This window comes from Glandiceps talaboti, chromosome 12 (genome assembly GCF_964340395.1).
Source record: "Glandiceps talaboti chromosome 12, keGlaTala1.1, whole genome shotgun sequence".
Lineage (NCBI taxonomy): Eukaryota > Metazoa > Hemichordata > Enteropneusta > Spengelidae > Glandiceps > Glandiceps talaboti.
Window position 1 is genome coordinate 10,438,271 of NC_135560.1, and position 23,706 is coordinate 10,461,976.

Here is a 23,706-nt window from a genome sequence, read left to right on the forward strand (position 1 = left end):
CTCACAATATATAGTGAGTGCAGTGCAGACCAAAAACTCGTGGATAACCAAGCACTGAATCCACTCATTGGTTGTAGATTGGGTTGCATGGCATCTTTCTGGTAAGTCAGCTAACCAACAGGGGAGAAACACTTTTCTGATAATCTCATTAAACCAAACAACGTATATCTGTACTGCCTGAGTTTCTATGCATTCAATCCTGTCAATAGTAGAAATATGAACGTTGTTATACAGAGACGGTTTTTTGTATTATCTGTTACTGTAGTTCATATATAATTTGTAACTTTCATATTTGTTGAATTGTACAACTCTGATAACGTTTAGGTTTATCATAGACGTTGGTGGAGGGTCTATGGGTTTATTAGGAAAACAAACTGTGTGAGCTATTTTAGATTTAAAGACAAGCCGTTCGAAAGAAGACATTTTGGAAATGCCAGTACATATATGGCTAAGACCACTGCTTTACTATAATAGACTGAGTACCTAGGAGAAAATTGGTATTCGAGAGTTTTTTTTAGTGACTCAAGTTGCCATTGACTCCATGGAAATAAGCTACGTCCATCCCCACATTACATGTATCTGTTTATAAGACAAAGACGGGGTGTTTTAATGTGAATAATGAATCTTTGCCACAATATTTAATATTATTATACCCAAGTTACATGTAATAAGAAAAGTTATTAAACATTCCCCAAGTCTCAGACCAGAGAAATTGTAGTCTATATTGTGGTCAGAGCCTAATATGTGTAACGTGTATGTAGATGTATCGCTGTCACAGCATGGAAATCAATAGATAAACACTTGCCATATTTGGCAAGAGTCGATGACGTACATACCGGAATAGTATCCATTTGGTCAGGATATTGAAGATTGGAGTCAAAAACGTCAGGAACAAAAATAGAAGCCCTTTCGTAACAAGACTATTGTTCCGGGAATTTTCATCTACGTAACCTTCTAAATATGGAAAATAACAAAGTATACAAAAATACTTCCATTGAAAGCATGAATTATTATTATTTCTCATTATGTCATTTGTTTATGAGTAAAAGTACTTCTTTTGTTTCAATGAAGTATTCGTTAGTGAAATAAAGAAGGGGGGCCGTCACTACAAGTTTTAGAGGAGTAACATTTAATCAAGTTAATGCAACAATAATTTTCATTTTTGAGTACTACTAAATTCCCAAAATACAGCAGTTGGGGTTTAAATTGACCCACTTTTTGTGTATCAAGGATACATATTTCGATTAAATAGTGTGTGTAGGATGTGTTACAATGAAATTCACTCAAGTTGCAAAAAAATGAGAACGGGTTCAGTGACAACTAGCTTAGGTGGTACTGTCACGGTGTTAAAACGTTACTATAGTTACTGAAGTCCAAGAGTCAAGTTTAAGTTTGATCACTGGCTTTCGACTGATTTTTGATAGGAGATTTTTATTCAAAATAATGCTGTGTCCATTCCCTTATTTGTCATTATTCTGTACATCGACTTCAAGTCGGAGGGAGTCCCGGTTACAAAGTTGGTCTGTAAGATACGACCCCGGGGGATACGATGTCACCCTGGCAGGTACCACTTCACGAAAGACAGGGCTGAATGACAAGACATGTCTCACAGTATATTACTAGTCTTTTACTCACTGAATATAAAAACTTACCGAAATTGGCCAAGATATTGATAATGTCATCAATGACATACATATTGACGACGTGAAATAGTAGGTAAGCGGCCAATGTGGGTACGATGTCTACAGCGCCCCCAGGCGTCTGTCCGATGAACAAATCCTGTAGTTGGTCGTAGACGTATATATTGACTATAGAGAATGCCGTCACTGCAATCTGAACAGTAGAAATCAACAGAAAAATACTTAGATATAGATGGAGTGTCACCTGGCCTGGACTGATCAGACAGGTGATTTCACAGCAACCTGCTGAGCTTGGAATTCGAACTACGCACATAACTTGATTTGTAGACCACTACGATACTCATGATTATCAGGTACTAGTATTCAATCATGGAAAAAAATGACCAAACAATGCGCGCGATAAAAAAAAATTGATAACGCCTTCTATTTCAGTAAGCTATTCCACAAAATATTTGGTCATCTACACAGATGAATAAAGCAACATGACCAAGTACTAGGAATACAATATTTTGCACAGAAATATCAAGTTTCCCTACTGTCATTGGAATAAGCATCTTGAGGGTAGAGAACACTACTGGAAGTGGACGAACTTCTTCGACTGAGTCACCATTTAGTACACTATGAACAGAGGGTGCTCGTCTTAAACCATCGCGGTCTCCTGATTCCAACGTACTACCACCATAAAGTCTCACCTAGAATATAAACATCATTGATCTTATGTAAGTGTTCATATATTTTTTTTAAAATCATAAATAGAACAGAGAGAGAGAGAGAGAGAGAGAGAGAGAGAGAGAGAGAAAGAGAGAGAGATAGACACACACACACACACACACACACACACACACACACACACACACAGACGTACAGTGAGAGAGTGGAGAGAGGTCTTGTAAATATGATGTTGATAAGAACTTACCTCTGGCCCTGAAATAGGGAGTTCTGAAATTGTTTTGACACGTTGGAATCTTTCATATTCTGCAAGGGAGCAGCAAGATCGAGTTGCCATGGTGACATGTTCCCTAAAAACAAAAGATTTCACACTTGTAGACATTGGAATATTCCTGTATTGATCGTTTACATCGTTACCGTAGTAAGTTTGACGGTAGTTTTGTGGCTTTGACAACTCGGAGAAGCAGTGACAGGAACGAGAGGATTTCGGGGCAATACTTGTTGATGTACGAGTAGATGATGTGGTAGCCACTGAGACGCGTTGGTTGGTGGATGTACGAAGTTCCATCCGGGTGAGGATTCCAGGAGTTACCGCCATTTCAGCCATGATAACATCGAACGTAGGTTTACTTTCTACAGATGATAATTTTAAATAAGGGACTGTGTGTGTGTAAACGCCAGTTTTACCATGCTTCGGGTTCCGTCCATTGTCATTAATTGTTGAGTGTCCACCAAATGGGTATGCGTTGCCTGCATAGGGGGTGGGGAGGGAGAGAGAGAGAGAGAGAGAGAGAGAGAGAGAGAGAGAGAGAGAGAGAGAGAGAGAGAGAGAGAGAGAGAGAGAGAGAGAATGAATCCAATGAAACAGCTACAGTATTATAACGTCATAGATACTGTACGCGATGAGTGTTCGATTGATGAACATAATATCGAGACTCAGATAGCTATAGATGCAAAAAAGAAACATTGTCTATCCGCCAACATAACGTGGTACATGTACTTAAATGTGAAAATTTCTATGCATCAAAATAAACCACAGTACATGTATATAGTGCTGTGCTATGACGTTGTCAACGTACGCGTGTTGCATCACAATGTACTTACAGTACTATAGGTGATATGATAGCACTTACCCGATTTCTGCCGTGTAGGCCTGTATGTACAGGACGTCGATTTATTCTTGATGTAGCGAACGAAGAAAGTGACGTACGTGATGATGGTCAATATAACCATTCCCACGTACTCTGTACATAGTACGATGTGATCACAGTTAACTACAGGTATTGTAAAAAAAAGAACACCATTGCGTTGAGAGTTTAGCTGGATCTCAACGTGCTGTTCGGTTTCCACGGAGAGTTCTATTTAGTATTTATACTTTATAGTTAAATGTTCAGCGTTCTATTTCCCAAAGTTCAATGCGCCATGAAGGTACGGAATTCGGTGTTTTATCCAGTTTAGGGGAAAACCATTTGATTTCGGGGGGGGGGGGGTATTGCAGCAAGTCCTGTATCAAATTATTTTTTCCATATGCAGAAGTAATGCAAATTTTGTTTTTCTCGGGTACCAATTTTGTAGCACATCTCAACATGGTTTTTTTCCTTCAGTGTCCGCTGAAACAATTTTTTTTTCAAGCCATTACGGGTTCAAATTATTTGTTTTTCTCCTCCTTCGCCTTCACCTGCCGACTATCCCCCCCCCCCCAAATGAAATGGTTCTCTCCATAGAATGTTTACCTGGAATTTTAGAAACAATGCGGTTACCCAGACTCTGGCCGCTGAGGGCTCTGCTTACGAGACCTCTCGTTTGCAATTGATAGGATGGGGGTGCGACTCTGTGGGGGGGGGGGCGCCATGAAATTTCTGATGGCCTGAAAGGGGGGGGGGGGCACGAACTATTTTGGTCAAGATTTGAACCAAACTTAACCTCAGGAGCGGTTGTTTACTGAGTACATATTCCTTATGTTACAGCTGAACACGAGAGAAAGACGTGGGAGGCATCAACGTACACCAGATGCTAATTTCTGCAATCGGCTATTCATACCGCCACCTAGTGGTCAGTTGTAACTATGGAATTTGTCATTTTGCTCTTGATGGAAGATCGTCAACCACATCGACAGATCGAAAGCTCAATGCAGAAAACTTTGAACTGCTTGTACGTTATAACATTTGTGAATCATTTGAGCTACCGACTGATCAACATTTTTGGTCAATTGAATTGAATTTTTTTTTATTCTGAAAAGTTTTGGAAAACCCGTCTTTTCTTGCGTACGCACAACTGAAGCAACTTGATTTTCTTGGGTAATCCGAAACGATTCACACCACGCTAAAGTACCATAGACGTCTACAGAAGTACAAAGTGAATGAATGATAAATCTACACCATGTAATTCAGGCATATATACAAATTTTATTGGACGTATACAGACCTAATAGGCAAAATATTAGTCTGTAAGGTACGCCGTGACGGGGCGCCCTCACACATCGGTCAACCCCTCCGGTGAGGGCGGAACGTCACGCGTATCTTCCAGTCGAGTAAAATATGTGCCAAGATTGAAACTGTAAGAGATAACACAGATTATGCTACAATGGAAAGTGCTACATTGCCAAAATATAGTGAAATAACTGTTGCATCTAAAATGAATGATTACATAGCTTTAGACATCTTGCAGTATTACAAGTTCATTTCGAATTACAAACTCAGCGAGTCGCCGATTGCTTGAACACATGATGATCACACTGTCTCCAGTCGCTTTTTGATTCCACAAGTCAACTCAATGGAAATACCAGCTTGTCGGCATTACAACCCATGAAAAAACACCGGTGCATTTGCTTGTTTGTGGTTAAACCAGGAGTGAGACAAGTTTCATGCAAAGACATGCAATGTAATTAGTGTTAGTAACTTTATCAAAGCATTAACACCACAGGAACCCAGATCCCATACTTTTAACTTGTGGAAGATTACACATATAACATTGCGTACAAATGTTACCGTTACATTATAACTTCCACAAATATAAACAATTGATAACAGAACCTACATCAGAAGCACCCACTATTGTTTTTGTAACAATTGTATTGTTGTTTTTACCTAATTTAGTCTCAGCATGAAGCCATTCCTTGGCTCACTTCATTCAAGCAAACGCATCGGTGTTTTTTCACGGGTTGTACTATATTTCATCTGATCCACTCGAGACGTTCACCTAGCTTTAAAATGTGTAAAGTGCATTACCTTACTGACTTACCAATCTTAAGACAAATCGCCATGTATCATTTTTACATCTCTTCCATCTACAGAAATCTAATGCATGCAACAGCATACAGTACATCTAATAATATCCGTTTCCACAGAACTGTTTTGGGTTTGACATTGAACAAAAGACACCACTGACAATTCCATGTAAAGCTTTCATCTGTGTGCATACAATAATACTTAAGTTGATGCATTCAGAAGTCAAAGAAACTGAATGAGAAAAAATTGTCGCCAATTCATTTGTCCTTGAACAAACCGCTCTACTAGTAGTAATTTCAATGTGAACATTTCATGAAAACGAAAAATGATAATTAGAAACACACTTCTAATGCATTTCTCCTTATTCCTTATTAATATAAAAATGCAACTTTCATATATATATTCACCATTATATACTTACCTGATAATTATCAACAGCCATTTCAATCTACTATTTATACACAAACAGTGGTGGCACAGTTCCAGCAGAGTGGACACACCTCCCTATTCTACTAGTCACATACAAGCGTCAGACATCTCACATCACCCTGGTACATTAAAGCGGCATGGTCTGCAACTTCTAAGTATTTTTCACCATTTTTGTTTCCAAATAAAAAGTTACTTGTACTTTACCCTTGGCTGTCACTTGTGTTATGACTATGTAGTCACTGGTGAACTCCTAGCATATTAATTGCTGTGATACTGTATTCTCATATTCTATGAATAAAATGCCATCATTATATTCTTATACATTAGACTACAGTATCACAGCATTTTATATGGTAGGAGCTTTGCTAGTGGCTACTGGTTTTTAGACAAGTAATAGTGAATGGTAAAATATAAGTAACGTTTTATTTGGAAACAAAAATGTTGAAAAATACTTACAAGTTGCAGACCATGTCCCTTTAAGATTGCTAACATATCTCTGCCAAACTATAAGGTAAATGTCTTGGTATTCAGTTTTCATTTTTTTTTCCTCACAACTTTGATAATTTTTTACAAGATATTGATTGTTTAGTGAACCATATCTACTGTTCTCCACACTCCTATTTTACCTATGGGTGATCTACATTTTAATCCTCTATCTACCAGGGGCAGGCTTTTGTACACAAAAAAGGTGCAAGTTGGGATGTAGAATTAAGTATCAAACCTCAGCTAGGTATTGTTTAGTGAATTGATTCAAGACAGGATGACCGTACACCGTTAAAAAAATGATCACCTTCAAAATCTTGAAAACTATGGTTGAAATCCTAACAAGTAGTGGCAAACAAAACAAAAAAAGTAAAATTAAGATAGTAACTTCTGTTGTTACAGAGTCCTTTTTTTTTCATTTCTCTACCCTGCCATTATATTAATTTTCTGTACCACAAAAGCTAGTTAATTTTTCCTGGAAAACATATCACAATTTGTTCACAAAGTACAATATTTTTGTAAGATTGTAGTACTGTAGTACATTATCATTCATTTTAGTCGCATCCTTGTTATCGTATAAAAATTGATGTGAGCAATCTAGTACACGTACTAGTTATAAAATATATTAACTTAATAAAAAACCTTACAGTATCCGGAATAAGACCTTAGTTGTATGTAAAATGCACTGCTGTCATACAGGCTATCCCATAATTACGTTTAGTATCTGATCCTACTGGAAGTTCTCAAAAGACTAGAGCTTCATAGTTTAGTACCATGATGATACTTGTGAAGTTAATGGAAATCAGCATAAAAGTTTTGCTCAGGACGTGGAAAAAAATGTCTGTGATGGATGCTAATATTGATTGTGACATGCAGTATTGGTGGCACTTCCTTTCTCCAATTTGGAAAGAAAATGCCATCAACACCTCTTACAATCTATGTATGCCAGGGTCTACCACCATAAACTGATCTTATTGATCTGCTAACAAGTCACCAGTCTCATCACGATTACTTACAGTAACAAATACTCTCGTAGACTAGGTACTAGTAACTTTAAATAGTCAAAGCAGAACATCTCAGAAATGTAAAATATTCAAAATTCAAGGTCTGTTCTTGAGAAATCTTAAAAAACGTGTTTTCTAACAGTTTAAAATGCTACCAGAAGACTAGAAGATTTACTGATGTCATCTGTTGACACTGAGACTGAATAAGGACAAATGATGTTAACTTGATGACATCCAGAATTGACCAGGTGACTGTGACTGAGGAGGTCCTTGGGGGTGAATCAGAGGTGGTGACAGCTGTGGTTGTTGTTGGTGTTGCTGTGGTTGAGGAGGTTGCTGCATCTGTGGCTGCGGTTGCATTTGTTGTTGGAACTGTGGCGGTGCAACGGAGTAAGACACTTGAGCTGTAGTAAAGACTGGTTGTCCATGTTGGCTGAATGGTGTTGGGGCCTGGCTGTAAACTGTATACTGTTGACTGGTTGGTGGTGGTGGTTGAGGTTGCGGCTGTGAAGTGAAGTGGTGTACCGGGGCTGGCATCGGAGGAGGGCTGTACTGGGAAACAGGAGGTCCTCCCTGATGTGGTGAGTACTGAGAATGGGGTGCATTTTGTGGCCCACTGGTGTAGATATGTGGCTTGTGTTGATAATGATGATGTTCATATTTTGCAGCATTTCTTTGGTGTTGACGTCCACTGGATAGTTCATCATCTTCATCAGAGTCACCTTCATAGGCAACCAATGATGTTTTCGCTCTCTTGTGTCTCATTTCATCTGGTGATGGGGATCTTGGTCGTCCTACTCACATAAAGAGAAAAGAAAGCAAACACAAACAAACAACACAAACACACAAAGAAAGACACGGGCAACAGGAAACAAGGTGTATTAAAGTAGGGGGCCCATTGGAAAAAGGGACCCAGGAGGCAACAAATTGTATTCAGGGCCCAGGAACACCCCAATGAGACAATATGATATTAATAAATGGCGTGATTTATGTGCATTGAGTCGTGTGTGAATCATTCATAATTCCATTCCAATCATCATCATCATCATCATCATGTGAACGCACAGCAATTTGGGAAACAAAATGGAAAAAAAAGATTGAATTAATGTACAAGGTCGATGAGAGTGGTAAAAGTACCATAGTGATTCAAATGATACATTTAACAAGTTCACAAAGTTATGACGTCATCAAAGAATCAAAATATAAAAAAAATATAAAAATTTTTGTTTTAAAAAAATGGAGAGAGAGAGAAAAAAAAAGCCATCATTGTACAGGTGAGTTAAGATTGGGTTGGTTTACGTGTGGATCCATGTTGTCCAGGATTTGTGTGGATTGCAGAGTCACCATTACGACCAAACAGCAACATTTGAAAGAGAACAGAGAAAAAAAAAAGAAGAAAAGGGAACTTGGTCAGAATTAGTTCAAAAGTGGGCTTTCAGAAACACAGCACTCCATAAAATATGAACGAGACATTGCGTGCGACGGTATTCTTATGCACCTTTATAGCTTGCCATGCCCACCCAGGCTATTTTAGCTCTGTCTCTACTGTCAAGCTGAAATATCTATATCAAACCAAAAGTTGGAAAAGGTGGTGTTTTTGAGAGTTATATATTCAAGCATGTTTGATTAGGTTTACGGCGAGGTACATAGGATCCCAATAGCCAACTCGATTCTGGGAAACATTAACCACTGTTAATGAAAACTTTACTTTTACTAGTCTACGGCAAGAAGTGAAACATCTGCTGTTAAAAGTGTAATTTGATGATGGAAAAAAAAAAGGAAAACCCTACAAAGACAGAAAATTCTTAAATTCAAAGTGTTAACGTACTTTTTAATCTTGGTTTCATCTGATGCTAAAAGTGTCATTTGATGATGAAAAAACCCAGAATTTCCTACGGAGGCTGAAAATTCTTAAATTCAGTGTTAACAGATTTTAATAATATCCTGGGTTCAATAGGAGATCATATAGTTCCTGATGTCAAGAAAACTAAATAGTTAAAGTGATTATTTCTGATTATATATATTTTACTTTTTAATTTTAGCATGTTCTGGTGATTAAAGTGTCTGTATTCTTGCGCATTAACTTACCTGTACTTCTATAGGGAAACAGAAAATGTAACTTTGAAAAATTAATCAATTATTCTGGAGAGTGGTCAATGAAATTAGTAGACCTAAACAGGGGAGATAGGAGAAAACGCAGAAGCTAGAGAAACCACGACAGCTTTCAAGAATTCACAGCTCTGCTTACTACTCTAAGAATTAATTAACTCAACAAAGTTAAAACGACTTAAAAAAAGTGAAGATGAAAAAAAACACGTGGAGAAAGACCAAATACAAACCTCCAGGGACTGGTGGTGGGGGCATTAACTGCTTGTCTTTATCTGTGAGAATAGGGGGCATGTTGACTGGCGCCATCGGCGGAGGCATCAACTTACTGTGAAATGAAAACAAAAGCAACCAATGCAGCTCACTTGCAATATAAACTTTGGCTGTCAAAGTTTAGCAATAATATCCCCTTCACTGCTGATGTTGTCAAGAGATTCATTCTCTTCTTTTTACAACACATGAAAAAGATAGCTTATATAGGAAGACATGTAAGAATTTCATATGTTGTCAAAAGTACCAAACATCAGCAGAAAAAAGGTCACGCATTACATCCCAGTGTTCTCCCTGAAAAAAGTAACAGAGGCACTGAGCCCTCTTGTAATTTCTGTGTTCTACCTGAACACAGTAACAGGGTTCATTGAGCCCTCTTGTGAATTTTTCCTTTGGGAGAACACTGTTCCATGAGAGCTGTCACATATGTCTTAGTACTTGAATGTGGTGATGGTGGTGGTGGTGGTGGTGGTGGTGGTGGTGGTGGTGGTGGTGGTGGTGGTGGTGGTGGTGGTGGTGGTGTGTCAGTCACAAGTACAGAAAAGTGACATAGCAAAGAAAAGTGTACTACAAGAGAGTGTGATGAGAGAGACTGCTCATGATAACAAAGGCACTCAAACTATAGTTGGGGGAACACCACTCCTGGAAATAAAGGCACTTTCGTAAACTATGGTGTCTGGTGAGTTATATCATGATTTTAACTCACCTACAATTACTAACGATATCAAGTTGATCTTGTGCCTTTATATATCTTCGCTGTGGGGCCCGGCCACTGACTTATGTGAAAGAAATAATATATTTATAGTTGAACAATGAATATTCCTGACTCCTGAGTGCTTATTTCTATCAGTGTAAAACATCTCATGAATATTCATTGTTCAACCATGAATATATTATTTCTGCTGACTCCCATCATGCATTGGCCTACAGCAAAAGATACCCTATAAAGGCACAAGGTAAACTTGATGTTTCTATGACATTGCAAGTAATGGTAATTGTAGGCGATATAAAATCATATGACTCTCCAGAACCCATAGTTTATTTAAAAGCTTTTGTTTCTTGGAGTGGTGTTCCCGTTTAAAGTAAGGAATTCTGTAATCAGTCAGCTGAACACGGTTCACAAATTGAATATATTAGAAAGGTCACATACTAGGCTTAGAATGAAAGCAATTGAAATAGTATACTTTACACTTGATAATAATCATATGTTATGAGTTAATTGGGCAGTGGAATTTCTTTACTGTTGTTGACTGATCTGGGAGCACACTTCTATCCTAATTACAGTTTACAAATTTTGACTCGAGCACTCCCAAAAATTGCACTAAACCAAAAACTGCATTTCAAACCATATCTGTAACTGTCAAAATGACGCCAAAATGTCACTAGATGCCATTTTAGCTTAATTTTTTATTCCTACATGCCAAAATTTCAACCTTTAGAGGATCAAGACTTAAAATACTAGTAAGTGGCCACAGAGGCAGATAGTGCTAACATCACACTCTTTTGTGAAAAACAATTCTAAGGAGAACACTGTGGTAAGTATTGACAAGAAGTTTTTTTTGAGGTGATATGCAAACCGAGTGAAAATAGACGAGACTTTCATGCAGATTTATGTTCTTGTGTCACAGTAGGAAGTATACTAAAACGTTGGAATGGAATTAGATTTTTGTATATTGTTGAGATGAACTGTTATTGTGAAAACTAATATGATGGGTTGAGGTGTTGATGGGTTTATTATGGTGATACTTATACATCTGGAGAATGGGGGTACAGAATGAGAATGGGTGTCAATGGTCTGACATTAGGTATAGCACAGGGAGCAGGTATCTATCTATCTAAAATAGTGGCACTACTGCAGTCTTACCTGTCCCGTCCATCAGGGCCCACATGAGGAGGACCACCCTGTGGTGGCGGCTGGAGAGCTGGTTGTACCATGGGTTGTCCACCACCTCTCAATAAAGGTGGCTGTGCCTGAATTAAATGGCTTGCTTGTGAACTAGCCACAGGTGGTGCACCTAGATTAGTCAAGTGGGGAGGACCATGCTATACAGATGGGAAAGAAATTGGTGTTAGCAATGACATCATTGTCATTTAATGCAAGGGAAATAAAAAATAACTAAATGTGTGTCTAAAAGAAAATATGAAAGACCTGTGGAAAAAAAATGTTAATAAGGCACACCAGTGAGAAATTATTATCCAATCAGCATCATCTCTATAGCTATGGGGGGGGGGGGGGGGGGGGGGGGGGTCAAATGAATAGTCAACTGTTTCAGAGATTGGTCAAATCCACAAAGGAAAAACTTGGCTACCCTGAAAGAAAATGATCGTTACATAAACTGAAGTCTTTTATCTATCTGAAACAGGAAAGAATTCATTCTGTTAAGGCCTAAGGGAAATCTCTTTGAATATGGATATCACGTTAAGGGCTCTGTTGAATAAATGATATATGACATATGCTATATGCTATATGATAGAAAATTTTTTGTAAAAAATCTTTGTTCATCTGAATTGTAAAAAGGTCTGCTGCCTGTTGGATCAATATTGTAGATTATGTACAAGAGAGAAAAAAACAACTGATTTTGAAAATAGTAAACCATTAAGAAGTTCTTCCGTGTTGGCATAGTTCTGTTTTACAGCGACTGATATCGGCAAATATGCTGTTTGGACTGTCTCTTTCAATGACATATGTTCAAATGTTTTCCTACAACAAGCAACAAAGTTCTGGTATTTGGTATGTAAAAAGATGAGGCACACTTTCAAGCCATGCTGTACAACCTGGTATCCGAGAAGTCCTTCTTCGGGTTTATCATCTCGAATTGGATCTTCTGTAAATCGTCTTTTCTGAGGCTGTACTTGTTGTTGTTGTTGTTGTGGTGGTGGTGGCAACTGTTGAAGAGCTTCTTTCTGTGGTAGAATGGGGATACCAACTGATACTGGTATCTGTAATTGTGCTGGTGGTGGTGGTTGGAGTTGAGGCTGTATTGCAATCTGCTGGTGAAGTTGAGCTTGCTGTAGGTGTTGGTGATGTACGGCTTGCATTCCTGCACTATGCTGCAGTGGTGCTGTCACTGCTCCCAATGCTTGGTGCACGATATTGCTAGGAAGTGAAGCCTGTGGTGAAAGAAAGCAAAATTCACCTAAATATATAAATACAGTCAAAACAAAAATTCAGAGATGATCTCATGAGTTTGTTTTCATATCATTTCCTTACCACCATCATGACAACATTTTAAACAATTTGTTATTTTTGAAATTAGAGTTACAAACGCATACTTTTTTAAGTTTTTGCAATTACAGGGAGTTGCAAACACAGACTTTGTCTATGTTATTTCATAATGCTAGAAAAAGCAGTAAAAAACAGTGTGGCATAAAATTGCTGGATATTCATAATTGACCCTAAAGGTCAAGGTCAAAGATCTATGTCTAAAAGAAAGTTTGTACCTGATAATATGGGGTTAGACACTTGAATGGAGTCTCTAGACTTATGCAGTAAATATTGATTTTTAACTACAAATATGGGCACCATTGAGTCAAATTTGCATATGTCGCAAAACAAAGTGATGTGCATATCGTTGCGTCAGTGCAGTAAGATCATATCTGCCGCAGAGCAGATACGACCTTACTGCACTTATGCGACGGTATGTCCCAAACGGTATGTCAATTTTGTGTCAGGTTTGAAAGAAATCGGATCTTGCATGTCTGAGAAATAACATTTAAATTAATTTACTAATCAAAATGCAAGTACCCATTTCTCATCCATATTGCCACTTTCAATATGTGGATGTGTTGCAGTCATGAATAAAAAATATTTGTACAATCTTCCATTTGAGATTATTGTTGAATTACATTTAACAATTCACTGTTCAGTTTTGTAGTTAGACTTTGGATCTATGATTTGGGGATTGCCGAATATGTCTGAAAGGTAATGAGTACCTGTAGCGCCCTCAGTGGCAACATCTAATCACTTTTAGAGTACAAAGCATAACCAGAGCGGTCTAGCAGCTAGACTAACTGATGCCTTACCTGTACAGTGTACACCTGATGTGCTTGTTGTTGTTGTTGTTGTTGCTGTTGTTGTTGTTGCTGTTGTTGTTGCTGCTGCTGCTGCTGTTGTTGTTGTTGTTGTTGATGATGTTGTTGCAACTGCTGGATTGCTTGCAGCTGTTGCTGTGCCACTGCAGCTTGTTGTAAAATTGCTGGTGTTTGTTGTGGAATACTTGCTATGGTATGCGTAACTCCACCCACACCACTAACTGTCTGCAGTTGCACTGTATCATGAAAGGAAAACAGTGGTAAACAAATCAATATCTACTGAAATACCAGAGCTGTGACACGACTGCACAGGTACACATTTATATACATGTATATATATATATCGTTTGACCTCAGAACAGTTCTCTGGCAGAGTACAGATAAAGTTGATCCTAAACAAAAAAACAAAAACAATAAAGGGGACCACCACTCCAGGAAATATGGGCCTTTTCATAAACTAGGTTCTGGAGTCATTTCACTATTCAACATCACTTACAATTACTTGCAATTTCATAGAAACATAAAGTTGATCTTGTGCCATTATAGGGTATCTTTGTCATGGGCAACATTGCCTCATGGGAGTCAGCAGCATGATTATTCATGAATGAACAATGAATATTCATGAGAGATGTTTTACACTGACGAGTAAGAACTTAGGAGTCATGAATATTCATTGTCGTTAAAGACTGTTATATTTCTCTGTACTTACCTGGCTGTGTTAAAGACACAGTAGGCATGGATGCTGCTATGCTGGATATCGATGGGTGATGCACTATGGCTTGTTGTGGTGGTGGCATTGGTGTGGCTGCCAATGGCTGGCCAACCAGTGTTGGTGTACCCATAACAGGTGGTGGTAGAGCAGTTGTGATTCCTGTACCTGGTGCACTTACAGTTGCAACGGTTGGAACACCTGGTACAGATAAAGTGACAGTAATATTAAGCTTGAACACCTGGTAACAGGGGAATGTTAAGCTTGAACACCTGGTTCTTAGAAAGTTATAGTAATATCAAAGCTTGAACACCTGGTACATAGTATAATATCAAAGCTTGAACACCTGGTACATAGTATCATATCAAAGCTTGAACACCTGGTACATAGAAAGTAATTGTGTTAGCAAAGCTTATTAAAACAAATCTGACATGCTGGACCAACATGTAATGTTATTTAGAAGACTGCTACATGTCACTTGCAAAATCTGACAAAGGCCTTCCATAATATTGCAATTTCAACTATGTCTATGGTACCTACAAAACTGAGTAAGTGTTGGCAACTGTAGTATCTTGCTAGTCATCATCTCAAACAGTACAAGATGTTTGATTGCCATTACTATAGGAGGGGTGTATCAGTAGGAGCACATTATCTTGTGTACTTCCCACTTTCTTAGTCCTCCATGTTGCTTGTCAGGTGTGTGTGTGTATGTGTATGTGTTTGTGTTTGTGTGTGTGTGTGTGTGTGTGTGTGTGTGTGTGTGTGTGTTTGTGTGTGTTTGTGTTTGTGTGTGTATGTGTTTGTGTGTCTGTGTGTATGTGTGTGGGTGGGTGGGTGTGTCTATACAATATATATGTGTGTATGTGTGTATGTATGTATGTATGTATATATGTATGTATGTATGTATATATGTATGTACAAATATATTAGCCACAAATAACCAAGGAATACCACAGCTAGAAGCATGACATTACCTTGTACAGGAGATGGCAACAGTCCCCGTGATGGAGCAGCAACTACAATCTGACTTTGGAACTTTGTGTATTCTCCATGTATCTAAGGTAGCAAAGCAAAAGTATCAATTTCTTGTACAAAATAATTCAAGGTTCAGGAAATGGTTGAATTTACCTTGAAGAGTTTTTTGAAAATTTACTATATCTTACAAAAAGGCTAACAATGTACTGGTTTCACATCTTACTCCAGCGTAGACAGACATAAATAAGCAATTATATAACAGAAAATCTGCAATCAAAGTACACATCTAGTTACGCAAGGAATATACAGGAAATGAATGGTTCACAATGATAAAAGACTTCAGGGCTGACGAGACATAAACTAACTGCATACTTACTGTGTGTATAAGATTTTCACAGAGTTTCTTGGCAGCAGCTAAGCTTTCTAATTTGGGATGAGTAATATAAATATACAGGGGTTCAAATGCTTCTCTTCCTGACATAGGCTCTAAATAACCCGACCCTTTTCCTCGCAGTATCACATTGGCTCCAGTTTCTGCTCTTATATGATGTAGAAAGGTTCCCTGCAGAGACAACAAGAAATTGAATAGTATTAAAATGCATGGCAGTAAATTGCAGCAGAGCGTCAAATGAGCTATTTTTTCCCTCACTGCATACTGGATTTGTATTCATAGCACTACATACTACTACACAGATTTTAAATTGATTTGCAGTCTGAAACAAATTCAATTATGGCCAATTTATTTGGAAAGGTGGGTGGGTGGAGGGGGGGGGGTCTGAGGCCTAACTATAAGAATTGAGTTTTAGTTTAAACTATTGACAGTTAGTTAGTGTCAGAGACAGATTTACACAATATCTACTTTCTCCAAGTGTTAAACAGCGCCATACATTGCATTATAATAATCTACTCTTCAAAAGAATGCTACCAAGTAGGGAAATATGCACCACAAATTCCTGAGGTCATTCTAGGTATGCACTGATACAACACTTCTGTGTACCACACTTTCATCTGCATTACTATGTCCAATGGTTTTTTATTGAGTCAACATACTAAATGACATTTAATGACCCTCATTACTACTACAAGCATGTGTTTTGGCTGAGTGATAAAGATATTACACGACTGAGTAGAACTGGATAGTGTTTCTATGAGGACATCCAAGACATGACTTGTATTTCAAGTATGTCTGAGTGGTAAATGTCTTAATTTTTTGACCCTGTCCAAACTCTTGGCCTTCTTACGAGCTACATGTATTTGACTACAAACTGAAACAACATCTACATGTGTACATTATTTCATCATCCCCTGAATACAGACATACAGTGTTCTGTAAGCAAAGAAATCATGGCCATACCAGCTGCCTATCCCCCTGTTGCAAAAGTGAGAAATAATTATGCCTGGCCACGAAGAATGTTTCAAGTCACCTAAACATTTGCCATAATTGATAGCCATATATACAAACACAGCAATCTGATTATCATTAACATTGTGTATCGTTTATCTGTCAATTTTATTCCCAAAGTCTTTACTGCATTAAAGTGACTGAAAATAGTTGATCTAAGTCAAAGAACAGATTTAAAGTTATGAACAGTTAACAACCTGCATTCTGGCTTTTTTTGTAATTTCCTTGGAATTCTGGAATTATGTATAGACTTTATTCATTACTGATATTTCAAGTCTCTTTACTTTGATTCTTTTATCTTCATCTATCCATTAAATCATATTTCTAAATGTCCAAATTTAGAACATGTTTTGAAATATGTGATACCTATACGATCTAATATCCTTTTAGTTTTAAAGTAATATATGAAGGAAATACACAAAGTCATATTAGTTCAGTTATATTTTCTACTAATACTTTGTGGTGATGACTTGATGCTATTCATTATACCACTTCATGACCCTCATTGCTTATTTTCACAAATACACTCACATTCACATTAGGTCACAGTGGTCTGTTGTCGGGGGTGACATGGTATTACCAGGATGTGAATAATTTTACTTTTTATGAAGGTACAATCCTAAAAGAAAGTATTTTCTTTGAAATACATTTATTTTCTAGATTTTTTGTGTGCTGTGAAGATTTGTTAACTCATATACGAAAACTTCAATCATTACACAATACACCATCACATTTACTACATTACTTCAGGGAAAACACCGACATATCATGTATTACTACATTGTATGTCAATTCTATCAACTTAATAAAACCAAACTTTTGTTTATTTCTAAAACAGGTGAAAACAATTTTGTTATACTTACCCCAGGGCCTAGCAGTTTTTCTCGCACACTAAAAGATGGATGTGCATGTTCCAGTCCAACAAATATCTTCTCTTGCACAAAGTGTTGCTGATAGTGAAATAACATACAAGATGATGATTGTTATAACTCTATGATCAAACTATGCATCTCAGTCTAATTGACTCTACAGATAGGCTTGTTTTCCTATTTAAAGTGAAACACCACTCCAGGAAATAGCTCAACCAGACCTCATTTTTTTCTGAACAAAAATGCTAAACCTAATTCAAAACGAACCTTTAAGTTTAAAAACACAGAATCAACAAGGAAGCAATGTTTTTGGTTCAACAGTTATGATGATAAATTACAGGAATAAGATCCTACATAGCACTTGGTATCATCTCTGGAAATATATACTTATGCAATACATGATGGAAACAACATTACTTTAAAGTAAATATTCTCATTTTTCAAAACAAGCTAAAATGATTAGATCGGTCAGTCAATCCCATTGTTGGGTAATCAATTCATTGCACATTTGGGATAAATATAACACAACGACTAACAAACTATATTCTACAAAGATCTCAAATTATCAGAAAGATTTTTAGTACAGAAATGGTATTTTTAACAATGTAAATAATACTTACACCTCCAGTCATTGATGACGGTGGTTGGGATGGCAGTGACATGAGGGGTGGTGGCAGCAATGAAGGTCTGGGGGTGTTATTAATTGAAGATGCAAGACCTCCACCACCACCGCCCCCAAGACTACTGCTGCCAAGGCCACCTTTCTGTCCCTTTGGCTTCATACTATTGGAAATTATTTCTCTAATACGTCTTACTGCAGCTGTACAGAGGATATGGACAATGTTTGGTATGTGCAAAAGTTGGAAATGAAGTCCCTAACATATCTACTTGCAGCTGTCCAGAGATATAGACAATGTTTGACAAGTGCAAATTTGGAAATGACTTCCCTAACACGTCTAGCTACAGTTGTCCAGAGATGACAAACTTAACAAAAACTTTCAATAGAACAGAATACACAATGTATGTTGTATCAATAAATGTCCATGATAGATCCGTGAATAGTTTCATCAGGTTGGACAATATCTTGAGAAAAATAATGATACAACTATTTTTCTCTCAGTCCATGATAGACTTAGATTGTACATATCTAATGTATATCGATACTCTTCCAGAAAAAATTATAATGAACACTTTGCAGAAAAATATTTTTCTTGAAAACAATATGATCTACTTATATTCACTGAGCATTGCCTAACACCCTGGGTTGAAATGTGTAACTTTTGATCAACATATTTCATTTCATTAGAATCTAACAATGTACTCACTGTCAACAGAGTCCTGTGTGGATCCTTGGACACATAGATATAGAGGTCTTTCCCTTTGAAGTAAAGTAAGTATAATGAACATGTATTATTATACCATGCAAAAGTCAATTTGAAAAAAATATATGGAATTTATACGCTGGTCTTTCTACATTACGACAATGCATATCTATATGATTGGTTCTGCTGTGTTCAAAACATGAGCCCAAACATTCAAAATTGCCATAATTACTTTCGGGGTGTGTGTGTGTGTGTGTGTGTGTGTGTGTGTGCGTGTGTGTGTGGGGGGGGGGCTTTCATAAACAGGGTATTATGGTCAGATAAGTCACTCAGTGGCTATCTAAAGCTGTTAGTCTACTTCATGACTTTTTGACATTTTTATCTATATAAGCTTTAGGCCACATTTGTACCAAGGTTACAGGTTAATCATATCTGGGATTCTTACAAAAGAGATTTTTTTTGGATAAACATGTAGAAAATGGAGAAACAAAAATGACTGAGATTGCCTTACAATGAATATGACTCTGTATTTCATGTAATACCATCAAAATCCAAATATGGCATAACTGTTACATGATGTAAATTCATACTAAATCATCTATATATCTCTGCATGTATGAGTGGCATTATGCCTGTGTTGAATATCGTAAGAACATTATTTTATACATTCATCATACAAATTTTTCTGACCTTTGACATTACTATGTCACAAATTCTGTATACTATGATAATATATGGATAAAGACTATATAACTGAACATAGAAAATAATCCAAGTTTGTTACTTACCCCATATTGTTTTTTGCCCTGTCTTCATACGACATGTACCTCCCTCTAGTGGATATTGCTGCCCCACTCATTTTACTGATCTGTGAAAAGACACAACAGAAGTTAGTTTGATGATCAACATGAATAACATAAGAACTATGCCACGATGATGTTAAATGTTCACTGGCCAAAATTGATTACTTCAAATTACTTTTGAAGTGCAATTTAGCAATTGTCTATTATATAAAATGTCTATAACAGAACTCTCATATTTTAGATGAGATGTTGAACCATGGCACCGCAACTTACCTCATCTTGTGTAGCCCCTCTAGTTAACAAATTCCTACAACTGATTGGAACATCATTTATTTCTATTTCAGCTATGATTGGCTCTTCTTTCTTCTGTGGTGACTGTTGAGTCTGTAACAAAATTGAAAAAAAAAGTTCTTCCATATTCATTTCACTGAGAGTAAAATTTACACGAAAATATATCAAAAACAAACTATACAAAATTGAAAATGTTCTTCCATAAATGTTTCATCAGGAGTAAAAATTTTAATGTACACGGAAATATACAAAATACATTCATACCACTTTTGGAAAAGTAGACACAGATTTAACATACACTGAACATCAACAAAACTGCTTGTAAGTGGAATGTATAACAACACCTATAGTTTCAACACTGAACAAAAGGTTGACATGTTCTGATATATAATATATATATGAATGAAAAGATTATGGCAACACTCACTTTCGTTAGTATACTTTCATTGAGAAACTTGTATCTATGCTATCGATTGGAAGAATACAAAACTGTCACAACTTAAATCCTGTTTTTGCCAACTTGTACTTTTGGGTATACAAACATTTAACCACAGAGTGCAGTGAGTATGTAATTGACTGATTGATCAATCAGTTGATTTATTGATTAATTTATCAGTTGGTTGAATGATAGATCAATTGAATGATTAATTTTTGTGGTGAAATAAAACTTATTTTGTGTGTGATATTGATCAATTGCCTCACTGATTTTTGTGGTGATATAAAACATTTTTCCTTCTTTCCCTGGCTACTTTCTCTCTTTCAGCTGTATATACATGTAATTCTCTCTTTATTGACTACATAAAGACATCTTGTCCATTATTCTCCTCTTATCTAAATTAAAACACCAAACCAAATAACAACCAAATAATAAATCAATCAATCAATCAATTACTTGCTCGCTGCACCCTGTGATTTAACATACATAGGATTAAAGTAACATGTGTCACATGTGTGCTAATTTCATATCTCCGTCCACTCAAACGATGACATTTTTTCCTGACTATCATTGAATAGTTTGGGAAACTGGAAAACAGATGAAAACGTTCAAAATTTGGTAGACTTACTTTGGGTTTACTTGTACCACCACCACCACCACCACCACCACTACTGCTATTACCAGTAGCTGGAAGCTTGAGTTTACCCTTGGCTATCAACATAGCGTTAATTTTTGCTGCAGCTGCTGATGCTGCTTCAAGACTACTGGTGGCTGACACATTTAGTAGAGAGTCACACAAATTATTTGGTTGATCCCACTTGCTTTTGCGGCTACAGAAGGAAATTTTTTTTACATTGATCATACAGCTTGAAGACAAATATTCAAATGTAGAATTCATTAAAAAATAAAATAAAAAATAGACGAGGATCACACTGTTACACAGTATTTTTTTTTTGCTTGAGGTGTCGTCCCCTCTGTGATGAGTTAGTAAAATCGACTAGAGTTCCCAAGTCAATTTACTAAGCATTTGCAAACAAAATTATGGTAAAAATTAAAGGAAATGATGCCATTTTTAGGATACTCGATTTTCTACTTTCTGTTACCAGGAGTTTCTAGACTTAGCAATATCATGATATTAACCGAACATGAATGTAGTTTTGAAACACACAAACACTGCAGTGTTATAGTACTTTGTAAATACATCAATAATTGAATCAAAATTTCAACAGATGTTTCAGTCACATTATTCCTACTAGTTAACTAATGGTAGAAATCCAAATCGTGTCTGAAAATCCATAATTGATAGGTCAAGGGTTGCTTTTAGAGGTAACTTTCCCATTTAGCAATGAACATGACAACCATTTTTATACGTTTTTTTTTTTTTTAAATGAAAAATGATATTTTTTATATGAAAAAAAGATTATTTACTGTCATAATAAAATAAGGATGAGATTTTGCCTAAGAGTTCCTTTACAAATTTCTTAGTTATCTAAGGGATGATTCCACAATGTCACACAAGCTTTATATTCATTCATTTATGGGGCGAGGATCTGGCACAAATGCAATTGCTGAACTGAACTTGCTGATTCTTGCACTTTTAACCAAATTTTGAAAACTCACATATTTGTAAAAAAAAAAAAAGTACAAAGGTTATGCAGTACCGATATGTTGATAAGATAATTAACATTTACTGCTAATGTGATATACAGTTCTGGGCTTTTGGTTATTTAATATTTTAATGTGTTTACCATGTTTTTAAATCGATAGCTACAATTTTCACTATAGTATGGTTATTCTGTCACTATATTATAAACGTGTCTATGTCGCACTTGTGTCGTGAATGTTCATATAGGGGAGGGTATTTTTACCTTAACCACGGATGTATTAATAAATTAATATATCCATGATGATGCCTAAACAAACGAAGTTCAACTTCAAGCTTGTGTGACCATGGATGTATTAGTCTCTCTAATACATCCATGGTGTGACATTTTGCGATTGTCCCAAATGAAGTTAAAAAAAATATTTGTTTTATTTATCAAATTATCTGTTTCTTAGTTACATTATGTAATGGATACAATCATATTACTTATATTTCTACTAAATCAATTTGTCCACAAATATTTACAACGAACTTCGGACCGATACACATTCAAAATAAACACCTGAAATACACTGAGCGAAAATATGCTAATTCATTCAAATAAACATTGTAGGTAGGATTACTCACTCAGACATTTTCACCGCATTTCTTGACCGTCAGCTCGTCAAATCGTGGACTACCTAGACGCTATGGGTGGCATTTGTTGTTGCTTTTGTCAAATATTGGCTGCTGGTGTGAGAACAATATAAAATGTATGACGTTTTAAATACACACAGACTGTCACACTATAAACTAACTACACAATGAAACTGCGGGAAAACGTACACACACACACAAACTCATAATATGCCATGCATGAGTACAATGCCATCTACTCTCGTAAAGTTCCCAGCTTGCAAAGATGCAGCTTGCTGCAACGTTCTCTCGTAAAACGTGAAATACTTGGAGGACAGCTTAGAAGTACAGCATTGAATTTATCATTCAATAGAAGTTAATGCCTCGGAAAATAATCAGACCGGGTACATTAGTCATACAAAACTTCGGTCACTACATTGCCAACACTTTTATGTGCTCAGTGCTGGCTAACTGTGCGATTTCAAGTCTCCGTTCATACTGAATCCCGGTTTGGCATATTTGAGCATTTTTTCCACTTTCCTGAGTATAAAATATTGCATACTCACCTATTGTCTTCGCAAGTTATCAGGAAAACAAATTCAGAACCAAAAAGAGTTGAATATTCTCCACAAATCGTAAATATATACTTCCCCAATCGCAGAGCGTACTTATGCAGGCAGTCTAATTATTTTTATCCAGCATGCTTTGCGTTAGAGCCACCTAACTCTGTATGATGAATCCATGAAATGGATAGGAAGGCGGGAATAATATTTCCTCTAGACATTATGAGATTTAACAGAACCACTACCTTTTATGGAATA

The 23,706-nt window shown here is 36.7% G+C and overlaps 1 protein-coding gene across 1 annotated transcript; it reads right to left on the minus strand.

Annotated features, from left to right (window-relative positions):
* Positions 1 to 6,398: 6,398 nt before the first annotated feature.
* Positions 6,399 to 23,560, minus strand: LOC144442903 (KH homology domain-containing protein 4-like). Its single transcript, XM_078132277.1, has 17 exons — positions 23,452 to 23,560; positions 22,898 to 22,999; positions 21,296 to 21,497; positions 20,214 to 20,324; positions 19,926 to 20,005; positions 19,141 to 19,193; positions 18,436 to 18,635; positions 17,810 to 17,896; positions 15,921 to 16,106; positions 15,544 to 15,625; positions 14,570 to 14,770; positions 13,984 to 14,096; positions 13,852 to 13,896; positions 12,604 to 12,939; positions 11,693 to 11,871; positions 9,792 to 9,886; positions 6,399 to 8,246 (listed from the first exon to the last, which is right to left on the minus strand). Exons 2-17 carry the CDS (start codon positions 22,903 to 22,905, stop codon positions 7,672 to 7,674), a joined length of 2,553 nt encoding a protein of 850 aa, XP_077988403.1. The 5' UTR covers positions 22,906 to 22,999; positions 23,452 to 23,560; the 3' UTR covers positions 6,399 to 7,671.
* Positions 23,561 to 23,706: the final 146 nt, after the last annotated feature.